Consider the following 20,889-nt stretch of genomic DNA (forward strand, 5'->3'; position numbering starts at 1 on the left):
TCGCCCAAGGGGGGGTCCCTCTAACCTAAAAAACCCCCGTGTGCACGCCACACGTACTCTGCTACCCTAGTAGCTGCTTCCGGTGTGTAGTGCACGCCTGACCTGTCTAGGGGGGCCCTACAGTTCTCCACCCAATAACGGAGGTCGATGAATTTGCAACCATTATAGTCGCAGAGTCGTCTGAGCCTCTGGTTTAGACCCTCCACACGGCTCCAAACCAGAGGACCGCGATCGACTCTGGGCACTATGCTGCAGATATTAAGCTCAGCTTGCACTCCGCGTGCGATGCTGGTTGTCTTCACCAAATCAGCCAGCCGCCGGAAGGAACCAAGGATGGCCTCAGAACCCAAGCGGCAGGCGTCATTCGTTCCGACATGTGCTACTATCTGCAGCCGGTCACACCCAGTGCGTTCAATAGCTGCCGGAAGGGCCTCCTCCACATTACGGACGAGACCCCCCGGCAAGCACACCGAGTGCACACTGGCATTCTTCCCCGACCTACCCGCTATTTTCCTGAGGGGCTCCATAACCCGCCTAACGTTGGAGCTCCCTATAACTAATAGGCCCGCCCTCTGTGACTGTCGGGACCTTGCCGGAGAATCGGCCACTGGCCCAACAGGCGAGGCATCCTGTGGTGGCTCGGAAACGATGTCATCACCACTAGGAAGCACCCCGTACCTGTTGGAAAGGGGTAAGGCAGCTGCCACGCGGCCAGATCCCAACTTCGCCTTTCGGCCAGGCACGCGCGAGCCCACCACTGTCCGCCATTCACCCTGGAGTGATGGCTGACCGGTAAGATGCTCACTGCCGGAAGACGCAGCGACATCAGGGGTTCCATGTGATTCCAAGGCCACCGAAGTGGGCATAGGTCTCACCACAGTTGCCCCAACGCCACTACGAGCCGACGTCTGCGCCTCGAGCTCGATGAGCCTAACAGACAAAGCCTCCACCTGCCCCCGAAGAGTGGCCAATTCTCCTTGCGTCCGCTCACAACAACCACAGTCCCTACACATGACTATGTTTACCCTACTCTATACGGTGACAAATTCCCAAGATAATCTTCTGATGAGCTACTCGGATAATCAAGAAACACTCACTGAAATACGAGACGCGAAAACTACGCTAGGTTTTCCCAGAAAAACTATTTAAAAGCTAAGCGCAGCAAATAAGTACAAAAACGCTTTATACAAACAGTACTCGCTGCTGCTGGTGCTCTCGCTCTGGCTGTCACAAGACAACTGCTGATTCAAGTGACTAGTGGCTAACGGCCGCGAAACAAACAAAAGACGGTTTTAGGGCGCTTTCTGTTCTAAACGATCAAGAAAACACTAAGAAATCTAACACGAAAACTACGTAAAGTTTTATCAAGAACTGTTAGTTACTATGCAGAGCAGATAAACACAAATAGAATCCCTTCCTTAGTGGAAGGTCGTAAACAAAATGCAAAATAAACGCTTTATACAAACAGTACTCGCTGCTGCTGGTGCTCTCGCTCTGGCTGTCACAAGGCAACGTTTCTAGCATGTGTGGAGTTAGAGAAAGCTTTTGACAATGTTGATCGGAATACTCTCTTTCAAATTCTGAAGGTGGCAGGGGTAAAATACAGAGAGCGAAAGGCTATTTACAATTTGTACAGAAACCAGATGGCAGTTATAAGAGTCGAGGGGTATGAAAGGGAAGCAGTGGTTGGGAAGGGAGTGAGACAGGGTTGTAGCCTATCCCTGATGTTATTCAATCTGTACATTGAGCAAGCAGTAAAGGAAACAAAAGATAAGTTCGGAGTAGGTATTAAAATCCATGGAGAAGAAATAAAAATTTTGAGGTCCGCCGATGACATTGTAATTCTGTCACAGACAGCAAAGAACTTGGAAGAGCAATTGAGCGGAGTGGACAGTGTCTTGAAAGGAGGGTATAAGATGAACATCAACAAAACCAAAACGAGGATAGTGGAATGAGGTCGAATTAAGTCGGGTGATGCTGAGGGAATTAGATTAGGAAATGACACAAAGTACTAAAGGAGTTTTGCTATTTGGGGAGCAAAATAACTGATGATGGACGAAGTAGAGAGGATATAAAATGTAGACTGCCAATGGCAAGTAAAGCGTTTATTAAGAAGAGAAATTTGTTAACATCGAGTATTGATTTAAGTGTCAGGAAGTCATTTCTCAAAGTATTTGTAAGAAGTGTAGCAATGTGTGGAAGTGAAACGTGGACGACAAGTAGTTTGGACAAGAAGAGAATAGAAGCTCTCGAAATGTAGTGCTACGGAACAATGCTGAAGATTAGATGGGTTGATCACATAAGTAATGAGGAGGTATTGAATAGAGTTGGGGAGAAGAGGAGCTTGTGGCACAACTTGACTAGAAGAAGGGGCCGGTTAGTAGGACATGTTCTGAGACATCGAGGGATCACCAATTTAGTATTGGAGGGCAGCGTGGAGGGTAAAAATCGTAGAGGGAGACCAAGAGATGAATACGCTAAGTAGATTCAGAAGGATGTAGGTTGCAGTAGGTACTGGGAGATGAAGAAGCTTGAATGGAGAGCTGCATCAAACCACTCTCAGGACTGAAGCCCACAACAACAACAAACATAATATATCATTGATGAAACCATAACAATGCTAATAATATTAAAAGAGTTTAGGGGGGTTAAAAGCGAAAGAGCAGTAGCTTATTAGAATATAGATGGTTCGTAGATTGATTAAGAAGAAGACGAAGAAGAAGGGAAAGAAAAAACGAGAAAGGCTGAGGAGCATTCAGTGTGTATCATTAGCAAAGCCGCAGTGGTTCCGCTTTCACGAACGTGCGAGTATTTCAGGGTGGCAGTTGCGGGAGACTGGGCTCCATTTTGTGGGACAGCAGTGGCCCGCCGCTATCTCTAGCAAACGCAGGCAGAGCCCATGCAGGCAGCCGCCGTGGCATGTTTTGCGGGCGGCGAGGGCGACCGCTGTGCGGGCCCCACCACTGTGCGGTCGCGACTGGTCGCTGTGCGGTCGGCGAGGCGGTTCCGGGCCGCGAGTGGCAGCGGCTGATCTGCATACGGGACGGTCGTTCCGCAATGGCAGCGGACGGGCGGCGCTGCCGCGCGACCAGGTGCGGCGAGAATGGGTAATGGCGTTGCGAGTGCATCCGTCCACTCCAGCAAGGCGCGCTCCGATTTAGGCTGGACACTGGCGGCCGAGGCGTGCTGCACAGTACGCAAAAGGTGAGGAGAGCTGTGGAAGGTAAATGATAATCTTAATTTTAATAACCCACAGCCTCAGTTGCACCGTTTACCTCGAATTTACCTAGGTTTCAGTCCGGATAACCCAACCTTCTTCAGAATAAAAGTAACTACCGTTTGTCCATAGTGGACATCGTCAAGCTAAAACTGTTTGTTGTTTGTTGTTGTTGTCTTCAGTCCTCGGACTGGTTTGATGCAGCTCTCCATGCTACTCTATCCTGTGCAAGCTTCTTCATCTCCCAGTACCTACTGCAGCCTACATCCTTCTGAATCAGCTTAATGTATTCATCTCTTAGTCTCCCTCTACGATTTTTACCCCCCACGCTGCCCTCCAAAACTAAATTGGTGATCCCTCGATGTCTCAGAACATGTCCTACCAACCGATCCCTTCTTCTGGTCAAGTTGTGCCACAAACCCCTCTTCTCCACAATTGTATTTAATACCTCCTCGTTAGTTATGTGATCTACCCACCTAATCTTCAGCATTGTTCTGTAGCACCACATTTCGAAAGCTTCTATTCTCTTCTTCTCTAAGCTATTTATCGTCCACGTTTCACTTCCATACATCGCTACACTCTATACAAATACTTTCAGAAACGCCTTCCTAACGTTTAAATCTGTACTCGACGTTAACAAATTTCTCTTTTTCAGAAACGCTTTCCTTGCCATTGCCAGTTTACATTTTATATCCTCGCTACTTCGACCATCATCAATTATTTTGCTCCCCAAATAGCAAAACTCCTTTACTACTTTAAGTGTCTCATTTCCTAATCTAATTCCCTCAGCATCGCCCGCCTTAATTCGACTACATTCCATTTTCCTCGTTTTGCTTTTGCTGATGTTCATCTTATACGCTCCTTTCAAGACGCTGTCCATTCCGTTCAACTGCTCTTGCAAGTCCTTTGCTGTCTCTGACAGAATTACAATGTCATCGACGAACCTCAAAGTTTTTATTTTTTCTCCATTGATTTTAATACCTACTCCGAACTTTTCTTTTGTTTCCTTTATTGCTTGCTCAATATATAGATTGAATAACATAGGGGATAGGCTACAACCCTGTCTCACTCCCTTCCCAACCACTGCTTCCCTTTCATACCCCTCGACGCTTATAACTGCCATCTGCTTTCTGTATATTTTGTAAATAGCCTTTCGCTCTCTGTGTATTTTACCCCTGCCACCTTCAGAATTTGAAAGAGAGTATTCCAAAAACTACAAATCCATAAATTATCGTCAGACTGTAAAAACCTCTCTGAAACTGCCTCGGCCCCACTTCGCGACCGCGATGCGTCAGCCACGAGTGCTGTACTGGAACTGAGCGTAGCGTCATGAGGCCCGCCTAGGCCGACACAATACCCTGCGCCTGCGCATAAACTTTGTGGTCGTTACTTGTACCGGGAAGAGTAATATAAAGCCCACATCGTCATTATTATGACCAGGTCTACAAATTTTTAAGACGTAATTGTTAAGCACTTGCTTAGCTATGGTTACAACACATGAACATCCTATTGAATTAGCACACAAATGGCCATGACTGAACTCATGAACAAGTCTATATCTAATCTGTAACATCCGGCAATACGGACAATATAAAATAGATGGTCATTATTCAAGATTTGTAAATTTGACCTGAAATGGTCTAGAATCAAGTCAAAAACTAATGCTCGAGCCTAATTGAGCTTCTTGACGAAGTTATGGTTATGAGTTGCAGAAACACTAAGGAATGGAACACTGCCAACATAATTCGGATCTGGTGACCACTGCCATTGAGCTTAGAGAATGACAACAGAATTACGTTTAAAGCTAAAGTGTGACTTGGTCACCATCGCTCCAGTCAACACGTTTAAAACTATTGACCAACAGAGGTCAGTTATGCTCAAAGCTAAAGTGTCACTTGGCGAACATCGCTCCGGTCAACACACTTAAAATAATTGATCGACATATGTCAATATATTCTTAAATAAGTAGTCTAAATTATGGGAGGATGACGGGAAAATGGTTAAATTATGTACATAAGCACAAAAGTTTCCTAGATAGGACACACCTTGTAGGCACATGATGTCTTCCTCATATCATGACCAATGATTACTTCATAAATGTTAAGACAGTCGATCTAAGTACGTTCTGCAGAGGATAACATATATGCCCTTTTCCTCAGCTATACCTTTTATTCCACTTTACTAGTAATTTCAAGGTCAGGAGTAAAGTTCGCGTCTTGTCTCAACAAGTAATTATCACACAGTTTATGCCCAGGCGCAAGGTATTGTGTCCGCCTAGGCGGGCCTCATGACGCTACAGTCAGTTCCAGTACAGTACTCGTGGCTGACGAATCGCGGTCGCGAAGTGGGGCCGAGGCAGTTTCAGATAAGTATTTACAGTCTGACGATAACTTATGGATTTGTAGTTTTAGCTTGACGATGTTCACTATGGACAAACGGTAGTTACTTTTATTCTGAAGAAGGCTGGGTTATCCCGACTGAAAGCTAGGTATATTCTAGATAAACGGTGCAACTGAGGCTGTTTGTTACTAAAATTAAAATTAATATCTCTACAGTTGCTGACAGGGTCGCGAAATGTTGAAAATATTGAAGGTAAATCACACCTGCATCTACTTCTGGATCTGCTCATATACATAGGAAGCCCATTTCAGTGTGTGGAAAGGGTAATCTCTACCCTTTTTCACTCACATTTGGTACGTGAGAAGAACTACTGTATAAAAAAGAGAGCCTGCATTCCCAGCTGTGTGGTTTTGAAACGAGCACAGATTACCTTATTTGCTGCTCAGGTTCTAGTCACTTCCTCGTACAGGCATGATTCCAGTCTGTTCTCACAACCACCAAATGTGATGATAATTTAAGAGGGTAGTCTTCTATTTTGTTTTAGTTTGGCTAAAAATGTTTCCTGGGATGTTTAGGTCATTGTAGGGTTCAACCCAAGCACGTCACAAACTCCATTGTCCATTTGAAGGCGACTTGTGAATATGTTCTCCGAAAACTATTGACCATGGAGGGGTGGGGGGGGGGGGGATGTGGGCGACGGTGGGGGTAGTGCCAACCTCGCGGCGTATCTGACATGTTACAGCATGTAATTTCAGTGACGGCCTAACAGGCATTATGGAAATTACGAACGTGCTCGAACCTGTGATCGGACCAGCCTGTTACCACTCCTGTTCAGATGCACAAAATCGGACAAAAGCGTGTCGAGTCGGCAGAGCAGCGGATGAACGAAGCTGCCAACGAGGCCCGCAGGACCGCCACGGCCACGGAGATAACGGTGGAAGACCTCCTTTCGTATAAGGAAGGACTACTGTTTGGTTCAGGCCTTACTGACCTTTCCGCACCTGCAGCACTCACTTAAACTGTCTCAGTCTGGCGCCTAAACCGTCGCAGCACGTGGGGTGGAGGCTGACTGTAGCATCAACGGGAACATGTCTTGACAACAGAAGAAATAGGGTCTCAGTGAGGCAGAGTACTTGCTGTTGATATTTGAAATATCACATCCCGAAGTAAACGGCAGACTTCGCGGAGGGTTTATTATTCATAGCTATCCAAACTGTACTCATCCGCACGGTTTTGGGCAGACTACTTAGGTACATCTGATTTACATACACTGACTTCGTCTTACGGCTAGAACCGTTCCGTTGGCGCCTCTCTAGCGTAGTCATGCGTGAAGAGCCTTTTAAATTTAGTGCGAAGGGCTCCCTCACCATGGAAATAGCAATCTTGGAGAAAACTGCTAATCCGTAAATTACTGGCACAGCAGTAATTGTCGACAGCATCTCTACACCGGGTCATAAGTATTTTGCATTTGGTACGTCTCATCCGAACTCGCAATACATACTGTGTGATTCAGCTGTCCCTACCGCTGTCGTTTAATGCAACCTGCAATGGTATACATGAGTTCCTAAAACCAAGCGTGAGATTTTCATATTTTCACCCTTGGTACGCCCCAGCTATTAGTCCTAAAAAAATAACAGGTGCCTTTTTGTAGGAAATGTTTTATGTAGTTAAATTTTGTACAGTAATACGTCGTCGATACAGGCTGTAGTTTTAGTTAATCAAGAATAACGTGCAGAAATGACCTTCAAACGTACCCTAATTCCCCCATTCAGCCACCACGGGTCAGGATTTCTAGTATGTTATTCGTGGCACTCCCTCCTATCACTGTGCGAAACTTTGGGACTGCACGAATTATTTCCCACGTGCGACCTCTTTTAGACTTGATTCACTGGCCCTAGTACTTGTACGTCAGTGGCTTTGTCAGGCACATACAAATTTCAAAATTGACGTTTGAATAAATTTTACCAAACTATCTTGCAAATTTTAACTTAAACCGTAAACAATTATATCGTTGAATTCGTCAGGCCTTCTGACTATGGAACTAGTGGTTAAGTTGGATCGCATTGCCAAAGTTATTCGTTTTAAGGTAGGGTTTACAAATGCCATTTGTCCTTCATTTTGCTGCAGGCCACCTTTATGTGAAAAATATCACCGAAATAGCCGTCTAAGGTGGTGTCGTAATAGCCCAATCAATAAAAACCAAAACAGGTGGAATACCGGGAATAGTTCGTGTAGCCTGAAATATTTCTGCAATTGTTGGAGGGAGCGCCACGAACAAAATACCAGAAAACCTCACTGGTGAGTTACAAGTGTGGAGATGGAGGTGCGTTCTGCAGGTCTCTTTTGTACGTAATTAGAGAGTAACTGAGTAACAGTATCTTCCACTAAACAGGCATCCCAGTGAAAACTTTAACTACATTAAATTTGCCACAAATAAGGTGCTGCTCATATTTTCTGTTGGACTAATACAGGGTTATTACAAATGACTGAAGCGATTTCACAGCTCTACAATAACTTTATTATTTGATATATTTTCAGAATGCTTTGCACACACATACAAAAACTCAAAAAGTTTTTTTAGGCATTCACAAATGTTCGATATGTGCCCCTTTAGTGATTCGGCAGACATCAAGCCGATAATCAAGTTCCTCCCACACTCGGCGCAGCATGTCCCCATCAATGAGTTCGAAAGCATCGTTGATGCGAGCTCGCAGTTCTGGCACGTTTCTTGGTAGAGGAGGTTTAAACACTGAATCTTTCACATAACCCCACAGAAAGAAATCGCATGGGGTTAAGTCGGGTTTCCAATCTCCTGTTTAAGAAATGCCGAACATCATGATGGAAGTGCGGTGGAGCACCATCCTGTTGAAAGATGAAGTCGGCGCTGTCGGTCTCCAGTTGTGGCATGACCCAATTTTCAGCATTCACTTTTGGTGAATTGTGAATTTGCTGCACGAATGCGTGAGGATTCTCTACCGCCCAGATCCGCACATTGTGTCTGTTCACTTTACCATTAAGAAAAAATGTTGCTTCATCACTGAAAACAAGTTTCGCACTGAACGCATCCTCTTCCATGAGCTGTTGCAACCGCGCCGAAAATTCAAAGCGTTTGACTTTGTCATCGAGTGTCAGGGCTTGTAGCAATTGTAAACGGTAAGGCTTCTGCTTTAGCCTTTTCCGTAAGATTTTCCAAACCGTCGGCTGTGGTACGTTTAGCTCCCTGCTTGCTTTATTCGTCGACTTCCCCGCACGCACGCGTTCAACCGTTTCTTCGCTCACTGCAGGCCGACCCGTTGATTTCCCCTTACAGAGGCATCCAGAAGCTTTAAACTGCGCATACCATCGCCGAATGGAGTTAGCAGTTGGTGGATCTTTGTTGAACTTCGTCCTGAAGTGTCGTTGCACTGTTATGACTGACTGATGTGAGCGCAGTTCAAGCACGACATACGCTTTCTGGGCTCCTGTCGCCATTTTGTCTCACTGCGCTCTCGAGCGCTCTGGCGGCAGAAACCTGAAGTGCGGCTTGAGCCGAACAAAACTTTATGAGTTTTCTACGTATCTGTAGTGTGTCGTGACCATATATCAATGAATGGAGCTACAGTGAATTTGTGAAATCGCTTCAATCATTTGTAATAGCCCTGTAGTTTTCGCGTAACGAGAAAGAGAATGTGAAAATCTCGTGCGTGGTTTTTGAAGGCCAGGTATAACTTTGCGTGTTGCATAAAACGACAGTGGCAGGGTCAGCTTAACCACTGCGTATAAAATCATGTATGAAATTAATGTGCAAATTAATTATTTTTGATAATTTTAGACTAACATTGCTAACCTCGTTGGCTTGTTAATCTATAATTAACCTAATTATGATATGCCAATAATTGTTTGCCGCCCCTGGAGAGAGTAGCATCACAGAATGTCAGGAGATAAACCTGCGGATGAGTTGTAACTCCTCTGGTATTCCGACCATTGTTGTTTCACGGGACTTACGTAAGAGTTAATCATACGTTGCCCGACAATTCTTGGAACATAGACTCTCAGAATATCTGCTGTAGGTTCCTCCAGCACTGCGTTTTGGTCTCTACCCCTTTAATTTGCTGAGCATCCCTGAACGCTCTCGCTCCGACTAAGCGATCCCATCGCCAAACGCGCTGTCGTTCGTCGGATCTTCTCCTTTATTAATACCAATTTGTAAAGCGCCCGGACTCAGGACAAAAACTTAACAGTTTAACCTTAACGTCTTTCACCACTTAATTCGTGTATAAATTATGATTTCTTAAAATTCTTCTAAACATTCTCGGCACGGTATCCACTTTTTCTACAGGTTTGTTTTATAGTCAGTCAACTTTACGTCACTCTGGATGTTTTACTGCCATGTTATTTTCGGCAGTTGCTAGTTTGAGTGATTTGTCGGCAAAAGTGCATTCGAAGAGTTTGTGCATCTCTTTGCGAATTTTAGCTCAGTGTGACACACTGACTGTTGTTGTGGCTCAACTACTACTCCCCTCTACAAATCATCGACCGTATGCAGGTGTTCCTGTAATTGGTTAGTCATCTAGCATTTCAACATTCCTGAAGACAACGTCATCGTCAGTGAATAGCCACACTGAGCATCCAGCCAGATCAGGGTCGGGCACACCGTGCCAGAGTGCACACTGGCACTATGTGCAGTACGTGTGAGTACTGAGTTTCGGTCTCTCTCGGCTTTACTCGGTCCTTCTCGGAAGTACCTACCTGGCATACGGCTACATATCATTTATTATTGCGGTACCGCCTTTCTCGGTCGCCACGACTATCTTCAGTTTGGCAGAATGGGGGCGTCAGTGCTGCTTGCTGTTTGATGGTGGTATAAAGGACGTTAACAGTTCCACTGGCTGTTAACACAAAACTGTGGCGATCTAGCACTCTATCATCAGAATTCTTTATAAAGATATGGGAATGACGTAGTACAAGGTTGAAAATTCTCCATATGTTTTAAGCAGTCGCAGAATCGATGGTTAGCACAAATTTTCTATGGAAAGACATTACACCATTCACAAATTATTTAATGACTTCGTTACGTTCACAGAGAAAAAAATTACACTGATAGACGGATGGGGCCGATAGTTCCGTACACCAATAACCACTTTGTGCTAAATTTACAGGCTTGGAGCACTTGATGAAATTGGTAGTACAAATAGTACAAATAGATTTGGATGAAAATGAACGAGGAGTACTGATTGCTTTTATGTTACTGCAAAGTACGTTGTTTAAGTCAATGGACATGCCTTGAATGATTTTCTGATTTAAAATCCGCTATTGTTGAATTTATGAATGTAATAGAAGAGTAAAAAGAAAATTAGAGCATTGTGAGTGGAGGTGACTGCAGACTACCCACAGTGAGAAACTGCAAGGTGAGGAAAACCTTCTCTCTGACTTGCTGGGGATGTAGTTGAAAAGAACGTCACACTGTCTAAGGGACAATTTCTGACAAAGAGCACCATTCAGTTCTCTAGGCTTAGTGAATTAAGGCAAACTTAACGTTTGAAGAATTGGTTGTGGTCGTGAAACGTTTTCTAATGGTTGCGACGACACTGCCAACCTTTTTCGACCTCATTTGCCGTTTCTGGTGAAAGGGATGTAAGGAGTATGCTTCGCCGGCGATGGGCGAAGCATGACAGAATCTCTGACCAGAGAGTAGTTTACTGTTAGTTGTTGCTTGTCGCTAGTCTGCGCGAGTCGGACACAGTAGAAGGGAGTCGATAGCAGTAGCCAGTCGGATACAGTAGTAGTCGGTCGGATACAGTAGCGAGTGGACAGTAGTAGTCTGCGCGAGTCGACAGTAGTAGTCAGTCGGATACAGTAGTAGTCGGTCGGCTTAAGTAGCGAGTGGACGGTAGCAGTCTGCGGGAGTCGGCATGCGTCGGCCGTGCGCTCTGGTCTCGACTCTGGTCAGGACTGTGGAGGATGAGTATTGTTGTAGAAGGTAAAGAAGCAGCATTGCGCATATTTAATGATGTTTGTTAATTGTAATTAATTTGTTCAAAAAATGCCCCAATAATAATTTTTTTTATAAAGTAACTTTTTAAAGAAAAACATTCATTTCAATTTAAAAAATATTTCCTATGCATTCCCTCCAAGAATCAATATATATATATATATATATATATATATATATATATATTTATATATATATACGCCAGCATTGCACGAAGCTGTGTCGAAGAATGTATAATTAAGAGCAGATATAGATTCAGTTTTTGTTGAGGTAAGAATTTTTGCTTTTTTATTCTGAATACAGGGCTGGAGGTCAGTGCTGCTGCCCTAATAAAATTTACCAGATATTATTATTTCTGTTGAGAGGTTACATTTGGTTCATGGTTCATTATTTAATTAATATTATTGTGGGTTTATGGTCAATTTTCATTTTTCAATTTTTTGTTGGGAGGTTACACTTGGCTCCCATTTTGCATTATTATTAAACATTATTATTGTTGGGAGGTTACACTTGGCGACATCCGGCCAGGATCGTATTTCTTTGTGAATCTTCTGATAAGTACTTATATATCTGCTCTTAATTACTTAAACGTAGTTTACATCTGGCGCAACGCATTTACTAATTTGTCGCTCTTTCTTTCACAGGTCATCGACAATGTGTTGCTCTTTGTTGTATTTGTGTTTGTTGCATTTTGCATTGTCTTTGTTTCATTTGTGAATAATTTTGATTTGTGTAAAAATGCCGCGAAAAACTGTTAATAGTACATCGCGATGTGTAATGAGTGAAATAGCCGACTCAAATAATTTGACCGATAGTACTTGCGACACGCAGTGTAATGATGACAATCCTCGATTTACAGACAATCAGTGCGTACCGACCACTTGTAATGATTTTTATCCTAATGATGAACAAACGAATTCAGTTGTGTCCTTTGTTAATTTAACGACAATTGACGACGCGGGACGTTCTGTTACAATGAACGCTGCCCAGCTTGACACACCCGGTTTACAAAATTTAAGTAATGAACAGACAAATTTTTCTGATGAAAATGAACAGTGTAATCAGAGTACCACAAATTTACTTAATTCCGGTGTAGTGACCAACAGTGCACATCCGATTGTCAAACCTTTTCAGAATTTACAGAATGACCAAATGGTTACAGAAAACGTGACAAATGCTTATACACCATCACACAGCACAGAGAATGCAGCAGCTATTTTTAGCTTGGATCAAATTATGGCAGTATTGCTACAGTTTAAGAAGGAACAGAGTGAAAAACAAGACAACCTTAATGAAAATTTCAAACATCTTAATGAAAGACAAGACAACAACCACAAACAACTTAGTGAAAGTCTCAAACAACAAATTAATGAAATTAATGAAAAACAAGACAACCTTAATGAAAAATTAGACAACTATTCCACACAGCTTAGTGAACAGATTACAGCCGTTGCCGCACAATGTCATGATACTAAAGAACAATTACGTGAGGAAATTGAGGCCTGTGCCAGGAAAAGTAGTGAATAAATTAGATCTGTTGCTCAAGAATTAAGGGATATGCAAATAGCTGCAACAGAATCACTCAGAGACGAAATTAGTGCAGTCGGTAAACAATGCTCTGAGAAAGCAACACAGTTAGGCGACAAGTTTAATTTAATGACAGTAGAACTTTCGCGCACACTGGATGTAAAAGTAGACGCGAAATTCGACCAACAGAACAGTCAAATTGACGAACGCTTTAATCACCACCCGCAAAACAGTGAAACGCGTTTCCGTAAATTTACACAGGATCAAAATAAAGTAAAACGACAAGTCATGGAAACAATTACCGTACATAGACAGGAAGATAAACGTAAATTGTTTGCGAAAGCAAAAACATACGTAGACAACAATATTGCTACAGTATCAGACGAAATTAACACTATCAAACAGTTGAACACCGAATTGCGTGATGAGATTTCCGATATAAAATCAAAAACAGATACACACACAGTAGACTTTCAGACAGTGACCGACAGACTCGAATAATTTGAACTAACACAGGATTCCGATGTCATTAAAGCTGACGTAAAAAAACTGAACGAAACCACACTTAAAATACAAAAACAAATTAATGCTTCTGACACTAAAAACGATGATCTGGTAAAAATACTGACGGAAAAATATGATGAATTGGCCAGTCGTATTGACGTTATTGAAAGTAATAATGACAGCAAATCAGACGATACTTCACCGATTTCATTTAATCAAACACCTGAATTCCAAAATCAACAGCAGACAATCAGTGAGATAGATTCATCTAATAATACATTACGTAGAAAATTGTCAACTTTACAGCAAGAAGTGACAGAGATAAAAAATATTTCAGGTAATAACACTTCACAGCATATGGCACATTCCGAACATTTCTCACACTCGTACAGCCAGTACAACTTAAGTAATTTACAGGAACTACGTGACTTAAAATCCGAAAAGACACAGACAAACAGATTCTTATGCAATTTACAGGAACTACGTGACTTAAAGTCCGAAAAGACACAGACAAACAGATTCTTATGCAATTCTGAACTTGTTCACACATTCAGTGGCGATAACGTTGATTACGAGCACTTTTTATACGTAAGAAAATCTAAGATATTTAAAAATGACAAAGCACAGGTACACGCATTGAACTGGATACGACAATTTGCCTTTGTATTTTCAACAGCATTGCCTGTAATGCAGAAATTAGAATTAGCATGGATACAGCAATTTACTTCTGAATTTTCAACGGCATTGCCTGTAACGCAAAAACTAAAATTTATTTGCAGCGCGTAATTGACCTCAGGGGATTCATTACGCTTTAAAGAATATGTGCCGTTGCGTGCACAGGGCCCCGAGCTGTAGTAGTGCTGTTTCATCTTTAGTTTTCTGCACTGCTGCCTTCTCTTCTACTATCCTTTATATATATCAGAACAGCTTTTCAACTATCGCCATATCTAGGATTAAGAATGTATAAAGAAAACCCAACAAGACAAGTTTTACCGAAAGTGACAGTTCTCTTTGGACACTCCCGAAATGACAACTATCGCCGTAATTTTAATAACAGATAAAATTGTAATCATCAGTATTTGTAAAATTATCAGCAACAGCAAACGCATTTTGGTAACAATAGACGTTTTTCACCGCAATAGCAACAAAACCAGCCGGTTAGCATACCTAACCAACAATGCAGTCTACAAGGTCAACCAAACTTTAATGTTGCGCCGCGTACACGTATAGCATCTGCTCCAACAAATAGTAACGCACAGAAACAAGGAAATAAGTACGTACAGAAAACACACTATTTCAGTTCCTGTCGCAATGCACCGTATAGAAATGACTATGATGACAGACGTAAAAATAATGAGCACAATTTTCAGCGTACATTTAATAACAGTCGATCTTATCAGCAACAAGAACATCAGCAACAACATATTATCATGAATGAACCAGACAGTAGATATCATCCAGAACGTAATACGTCAGGGAGAAATAATGAAACAGTATAAATAGTGGAAATGCCACGGCATCCTCCTGAAAATAATAACACGTCTGATAGAATTTGACTAGATATAGTACAGGTTGCATATTCCAGTAACGCAAGCAATACTTTTGACACGCAGAATCTTGTTCACGAGAATATTATTTGATACATGCTTTGTTGAATGCACCACTTTTATCGCACCCAGATCTTACCAGAAATTTTTCCATTGCCACCGACAGTTCTAACACCGCTTTAGGCGTACATATTTTTCAGGAAATTAAAGAAGATGGTTGTACGGTAATTAAAAACACCGCTTTTGCAAGTCGCATTCTGTCACCTGCTGAACGAAATTATTCTGTTACAGAACTTGAAACATTATGTGTTGTATGGGCTTTTACCAGATTTAGGCATTTTCTTTATGGAAGACACACTATAGTTTATACAGACCATAGAGCGATACAATTTTTACTTTCGGCTAAGTTTACACACGACAGATTAAGTAGATGGAAACTTTATTTACAGGAATTTAATTTTACAATTGTTCACACTCCCGGTACACAAAATATTGTAGCAGACGCACTATCCCGTTCTCTTAACAATCAGCAAGACATCGCAACCAACTTCCGGAAAGCAAATTTCAGCGTCATGTACATTCAACAAGTTGCATTTGAAAACTTCATTTCGTCATCATTACAAGACATAGCACAAGAGCAGAGTATAGACAACGTGTGGAAAGAGATTAAACACCTTTGGCAAGATTGGAATAATGTTACCATTAGAAATCATTACACTGTACGCAATGGCATTGTTTCGCCGCTCTCATCCTGACAGCAACAATTGGTTATTATGCATTCCTGACGAACTTGTTAACAAATTAATCTGGTATACTCATTTAAGATACGCACATTACGGAGCCAGAAAATGTTTTCTTATACTGAAACAGAACTGTTATTTTACCAACATGGAGAAACGTATTCGACGAGTTTTAGGGTCATGTAATAACTGCCAGAAAGCTAAATCAGATACGACTTCACATATTCCTCCATTACATCCCATTGTACCTGTTAAATTAAGACACATGGCCGCTGTAGACAATTTTGGTCCAATTGCCAGAAGTAATAGAGGTTTTTGCTACATCTTTGTCGCTGTTGAACTCACTTCAAAATTTGTTACCTTCACTCCGTTACGCAAAGCTACTGCTAAAACTGATTCGAAAGCGTTAGTAAAACATTTTTTATTTCATGTAGGGCATGTGTTGAAAGTAATTTCCGACAATGGACCACAGTTTCGATCTGCTATATGGACACGTATGTTACGAGCTAGAAACATTTCTCCGATCTATATATCCAGGTACCATGCTTCTTCGAACCCTTGTGAACGATTAATGAAAGAAATTGGTAAACTGTGTAGAATTTAGTGCCATAAAAAACATATTGACTGGGACACACACATACTCTCATTCCAAGATGTAATTAATTCCATACCGAATGAATCTACAATGCTATCTCCGTCTGTTATACTGAAAAATGGTGAACCACCTGACAAAATGAAAGAGTTAGTAACATTTCCTACATCTCGTCGACTACGACACCATGAAATAATTGACATTGCGCTGAACAACATCAAACGTGCCGCAGAGCGCCGGAGATGACAGCAAATACAGGTTTGTACACGCCGTGACTTTCACATTGGACAGAAGATATTAGTACGTACACACTATTTATCCAACAAAGGAAAGAGTAGATGCAGTAAATTTGAACTTCTATACGCAGGTCCATATCGAATCCGCAGCATTCCTCACCCCAATGTAGTACACCTCGAAACTCTGAGAACCAGAAAAACCAAAGGGAACCACCATGTGTCGAACGTCAAACCTTTTATTGAATGAAGATACTTTATGATTTATCACATTGTAATGCCATTTCCTAATTTTTTTTATGACGGATTATGCAATTATATTCACATGAACACCTACTGATGATTATCGTATTTTTTCTTGGCAAGTGCCCGGCAAGGTAAGGTTGGCAGGTCGCTTTTGTTGTCGTTTTACATCAGACAGTGCGCATTTTCCAGATAAAATTACGTATCTTACGAATAATTATGCAATTCTATCAAGTGATATATTAATTTTATCGAATTTTCTCTCCATTAAAGTCTTCAATTCTCGCCTCCATTAACTACACAACATACAAGCTGTACACAAAGAAGATCACATTTATTGTCGTTACACATCAGACCATGCATATTTTTCCATTTTTTTAATGTATGTATGATTGTTTTCCTGTTTTGTTTGTATGCACTATGAAATACCAGTTGACTTTAACATTTTGCCTTATGATATCTCAACATCGTGACTACTTTTTTTTTTTTTTTTTTATGCTACATTGCAATACAATGTGTACATTTTTGCTTCTGAACACTGTCGATGGTTTTGACCTATTACGTTTTCTGTCATGCTATGCTGTATGCTCAATTATGTTACTATAAACCAGTTTTTATCTAATGGGTATATGAATTAAATGCAAGACATTAATCCTTGTCCATCATTTTCAGAAAGAAATAACGTATAAACAAAATAAATTAAACAGAAATGGGAATTTCACCTTCGGAATGAACGAAAGAGGCTGCAATACCTCGTGATGAAGAGTAAATGGATCAGAATTAACAAGCATTAACAAGAATATACTATACACATCGTATGATAGCAGGCTTAACTAATTTTTCTTTCAGAATACGAGGCGATTGATGCAGGCAGTCAGACAGAACTACACATCTTAGTTTTAGTGATGAAATATGCTAGATTGGTTGGTTGGTTTTTTCAGGGAAGGAGACCAGACAGCGAGGTCATCGGTCTCATCGGATTAGGGAAGGGCGGGGAAGGAAGTCGGCCGTGCCCTTTGAAAGGAACCATCCCGGCATTTGCCTGAAGCGATTTAGGGAAATCACGGAAAACCTAAATCAGGATGGCCGTACGCGGGATTGAACCGTCGTCCTCCCGAATGCGAGTCCAATGTCTAACCACTGCGCCACCTCGCTCGGTCGAAATATGCTAGAAAGAAGGAATAGTTGTATAATGAATAATGAAGTGACTTTTTTGCAGATGATAATGAATGGTGATGAATAATGATGAAGAATGTGCTGCCATGGATAATGAAGTTTTTCTTTACAGGTGATGATAGTAATGGAGTTATGGTGATATGGATAATGAAGTTTTTCTTTGCAGATGAAAATAATGATGAAGTTTATATATTTACTGTTAGTTAAGAGATGCTATGTAGTTATTTAAGTACTTATTGCAGTTCGTTTTGACAGTATGTCTTATATTGCATGGTATGATGACTGAAGGTTTTGGAAAGGACAGCTAGAGAACATATATATTTTTATACACATTTCACTACCTGTTAATTCGAAGTTCACTACTTTTCAGCATAATATGCGTTTCTTCTTTCCGTTTCATAATCAATTTTTGTATATTTTGCAGGAGAAATTATTCATGAAATTAATGTGGTATAAATAGTTGTTTATTAAACCTATGTCGTTTATGAATGTGATCACATATACTCTACTTGTTTCATAACCTTGCTACAGCTGACTCATGACGTTACACATCTTCATTTGCAGCAATAACTCAAAAGCAAACAAGGTAATTACCAGTCCCAAATAATGCTGTTAGTTTAAGAGAGTTCTGAGTAATACTGATCAGCTCTGAATAGTATGTCACTTCAATAATGACTTCTGAATAATACATACCAAAAAAATGCTTTGTAACTAGCCAATGAATGCCACTGTTTATTGTAAAAAGATGACCTATAATGCCAATGATTACTATAATTAGATTAATTATGTATAAATGCTATGCCAATAATTAACTCATTTTGAATTATGATTTCTGAAAAATATATAAAAAAAATGCTTTGTAACTGGCCAATGAATGCCATTGATTATTGTATTAAGGTGACCTATGATGCTGATGATTACTATAATTAGATTAATTATGTATAAATTCTATGCCAATAATTAACTCATTTTGAATACAAAAAAATGCTTTGTAGCTGGCCAATGAATGCCACTGATTACTGCAATAAGATGACCTATGATGCCAATGATTACTATAATTAAGTGAATTATGTTAATACTATGCCATTCATTAGTTTCTGTTTTGAATGATGACTTCTGATGGTTTGTAACTGGGCAATGAGTGCCAATAATAGCTATATTCAGATAATTTATGAACATTATTCTGTAATACTACATACATGGTACAGAAATGTTCAGTAACTGGGCGTTGAGTGCCACCAATTACTCAAATCAGTTGTTAGACTAGTGTAATTCTAAATGAAGACTACTATGTGACCTAATGTACTTCACCTTCTGACCTAATTACCAGAAATTACTGCAATATCCATTTGTCCTGTCTATGCTCATGATCATGGAGCACTATATTTGGTTTTTGCCATAATTCTACGTTGGTCTACTTTACAAGAACATGGTGTTGACACGACATGCTGTCCACCACCTTGAGCGATGGAGATTTATTATGGTCCCACGGTTTGGTGTACCTAGTGTACTACCAAAATGATAGCATGGAATATTATTACGACATTTCAGTGTCTTGGCTACACTGATTAATACTTCAAGGAAAAGAGCTTCAGATTGTCTTACTTGGTGTTGTGCTTCTGTAGAAAGAACCTAAAGTGCTACAACCATGACGCAATCCTTCCCATTTCTTTCCTAATTCCTGTAAAATGATAAAGACATATACAGTGCGTGTGCACTCTATGTCATTTGTCAATATGATTTGTACTCATTATGTTTATTTGTTGTAAAAATATTAGAGAGTTTTACAGTGCGTGTGCACTTTATGCCATTTGTACTCATTACGTATACATTTATTTTGTGATTCCCAGATATGTTCTGTATTACAGTGCGTGTGCACCTTCGTCGTTTTGTTAATATGATTTGTATTCATTGCATTTTGTGATTTGCTGATATGTTCTGAACTACAGTGCGTGTGCACTTTCGCCATTTGTTAATATGTTTCGTACTCATTGTGTATACATTTTGTCTTTACTTGATATGTTCTGAACTTCGGTGCATGTGCACTTTTGTCATTTGTCAATATGATTTGTACTCATTATGTTTATTTCTTGTAAAAATATTAGGAAGTTTTACAGTGCGTATGCACTTTATGGCATTTGTACTCATTACGTATACATTTTTTTTTTGTGATTCCCAGATATGTTCTGTATTACAGTGCGTGTGCACTTTCGTCATTTTGTTAACATGATTTGTATTCATTGCATATACATTTTGTGATTTGCTGATATATTCTGAACTACAGTGCGTGTGCACTTATGTCATTTGTTAATATGATTTGTATCCATTGCGTATACATTTTGTGATTTCCGGATATGTTCTGTACTACAGTGCGTGTGCACTTTCGTCATTTTGTTAACATGATTTGTATTCATCGCATTTTGTGATTTGCTGATATATTCTGAACTACAGTGCGTGTGCACTTTATGTCATTTCATTTGTACTCATTGTGTATACATTTTTTCTTTGCTTGATATGGTCTGTACTCAGTGCATGTGCACTACATTTTATTTCATGTTCTGCACCTATATACATATATATGTATATATTCTGTGATTGTAAAGTTAAATAATTATGAAAAATTTGTTTCTCATGGCAAGTCCAATTGACTCACCATCGCTGCCAAATTTTTGCCCCCCCCCCCCCTCCCCCCAGTGGAGGGTTATGTAAGGAGTATGCTTCGCCGGCGATGGGCGAAGCATGACAGAATCTCTGACCAGAGAGTAGTTTACTGATAGTTGTTGCTTGTCGCTAGACTGC

General features: G+C 40.8%; 1 protein-coding gene across 1 annotated transcript in view; it reads left to right on the plus strand.

Annotated features, from left to right (window-relative positions):
- Positions 1-3,031, plus strand: part of LOC124616213 — a 45,298-nt gene extending 42,267 nt beyond the window's left edge. Inside the window, exon 2 of the mRNA XM_047144517.1 lies at positions 2,882-3,031. Within this exon, the coding sequence (XP_047000473.1) occupies positions 2,882-3,031 (150 nt within the window). The remainder of the gene's footprint in view (positions 1-2,881) is intronic.
- Positions 3,032-20,889: the final 17,858 nt, after the last annotated feature.

Source organism: Schistocerca americana, chromosome 5 (genome assembly GCF_021461395.2).
Source record: "Schistocerca americana isolate TAMUIC-IGC-003095 chromosome 5, iqSchAmer2.1, whole genome shotgun sequence".
NCBI classification, from domain to species: domain Eukaryota; kingdom Metazoa; phylum Arthropoda; class Insecta; order Orthoptera; family Acrididae; genus Schistocerca; species Schistocerca americana.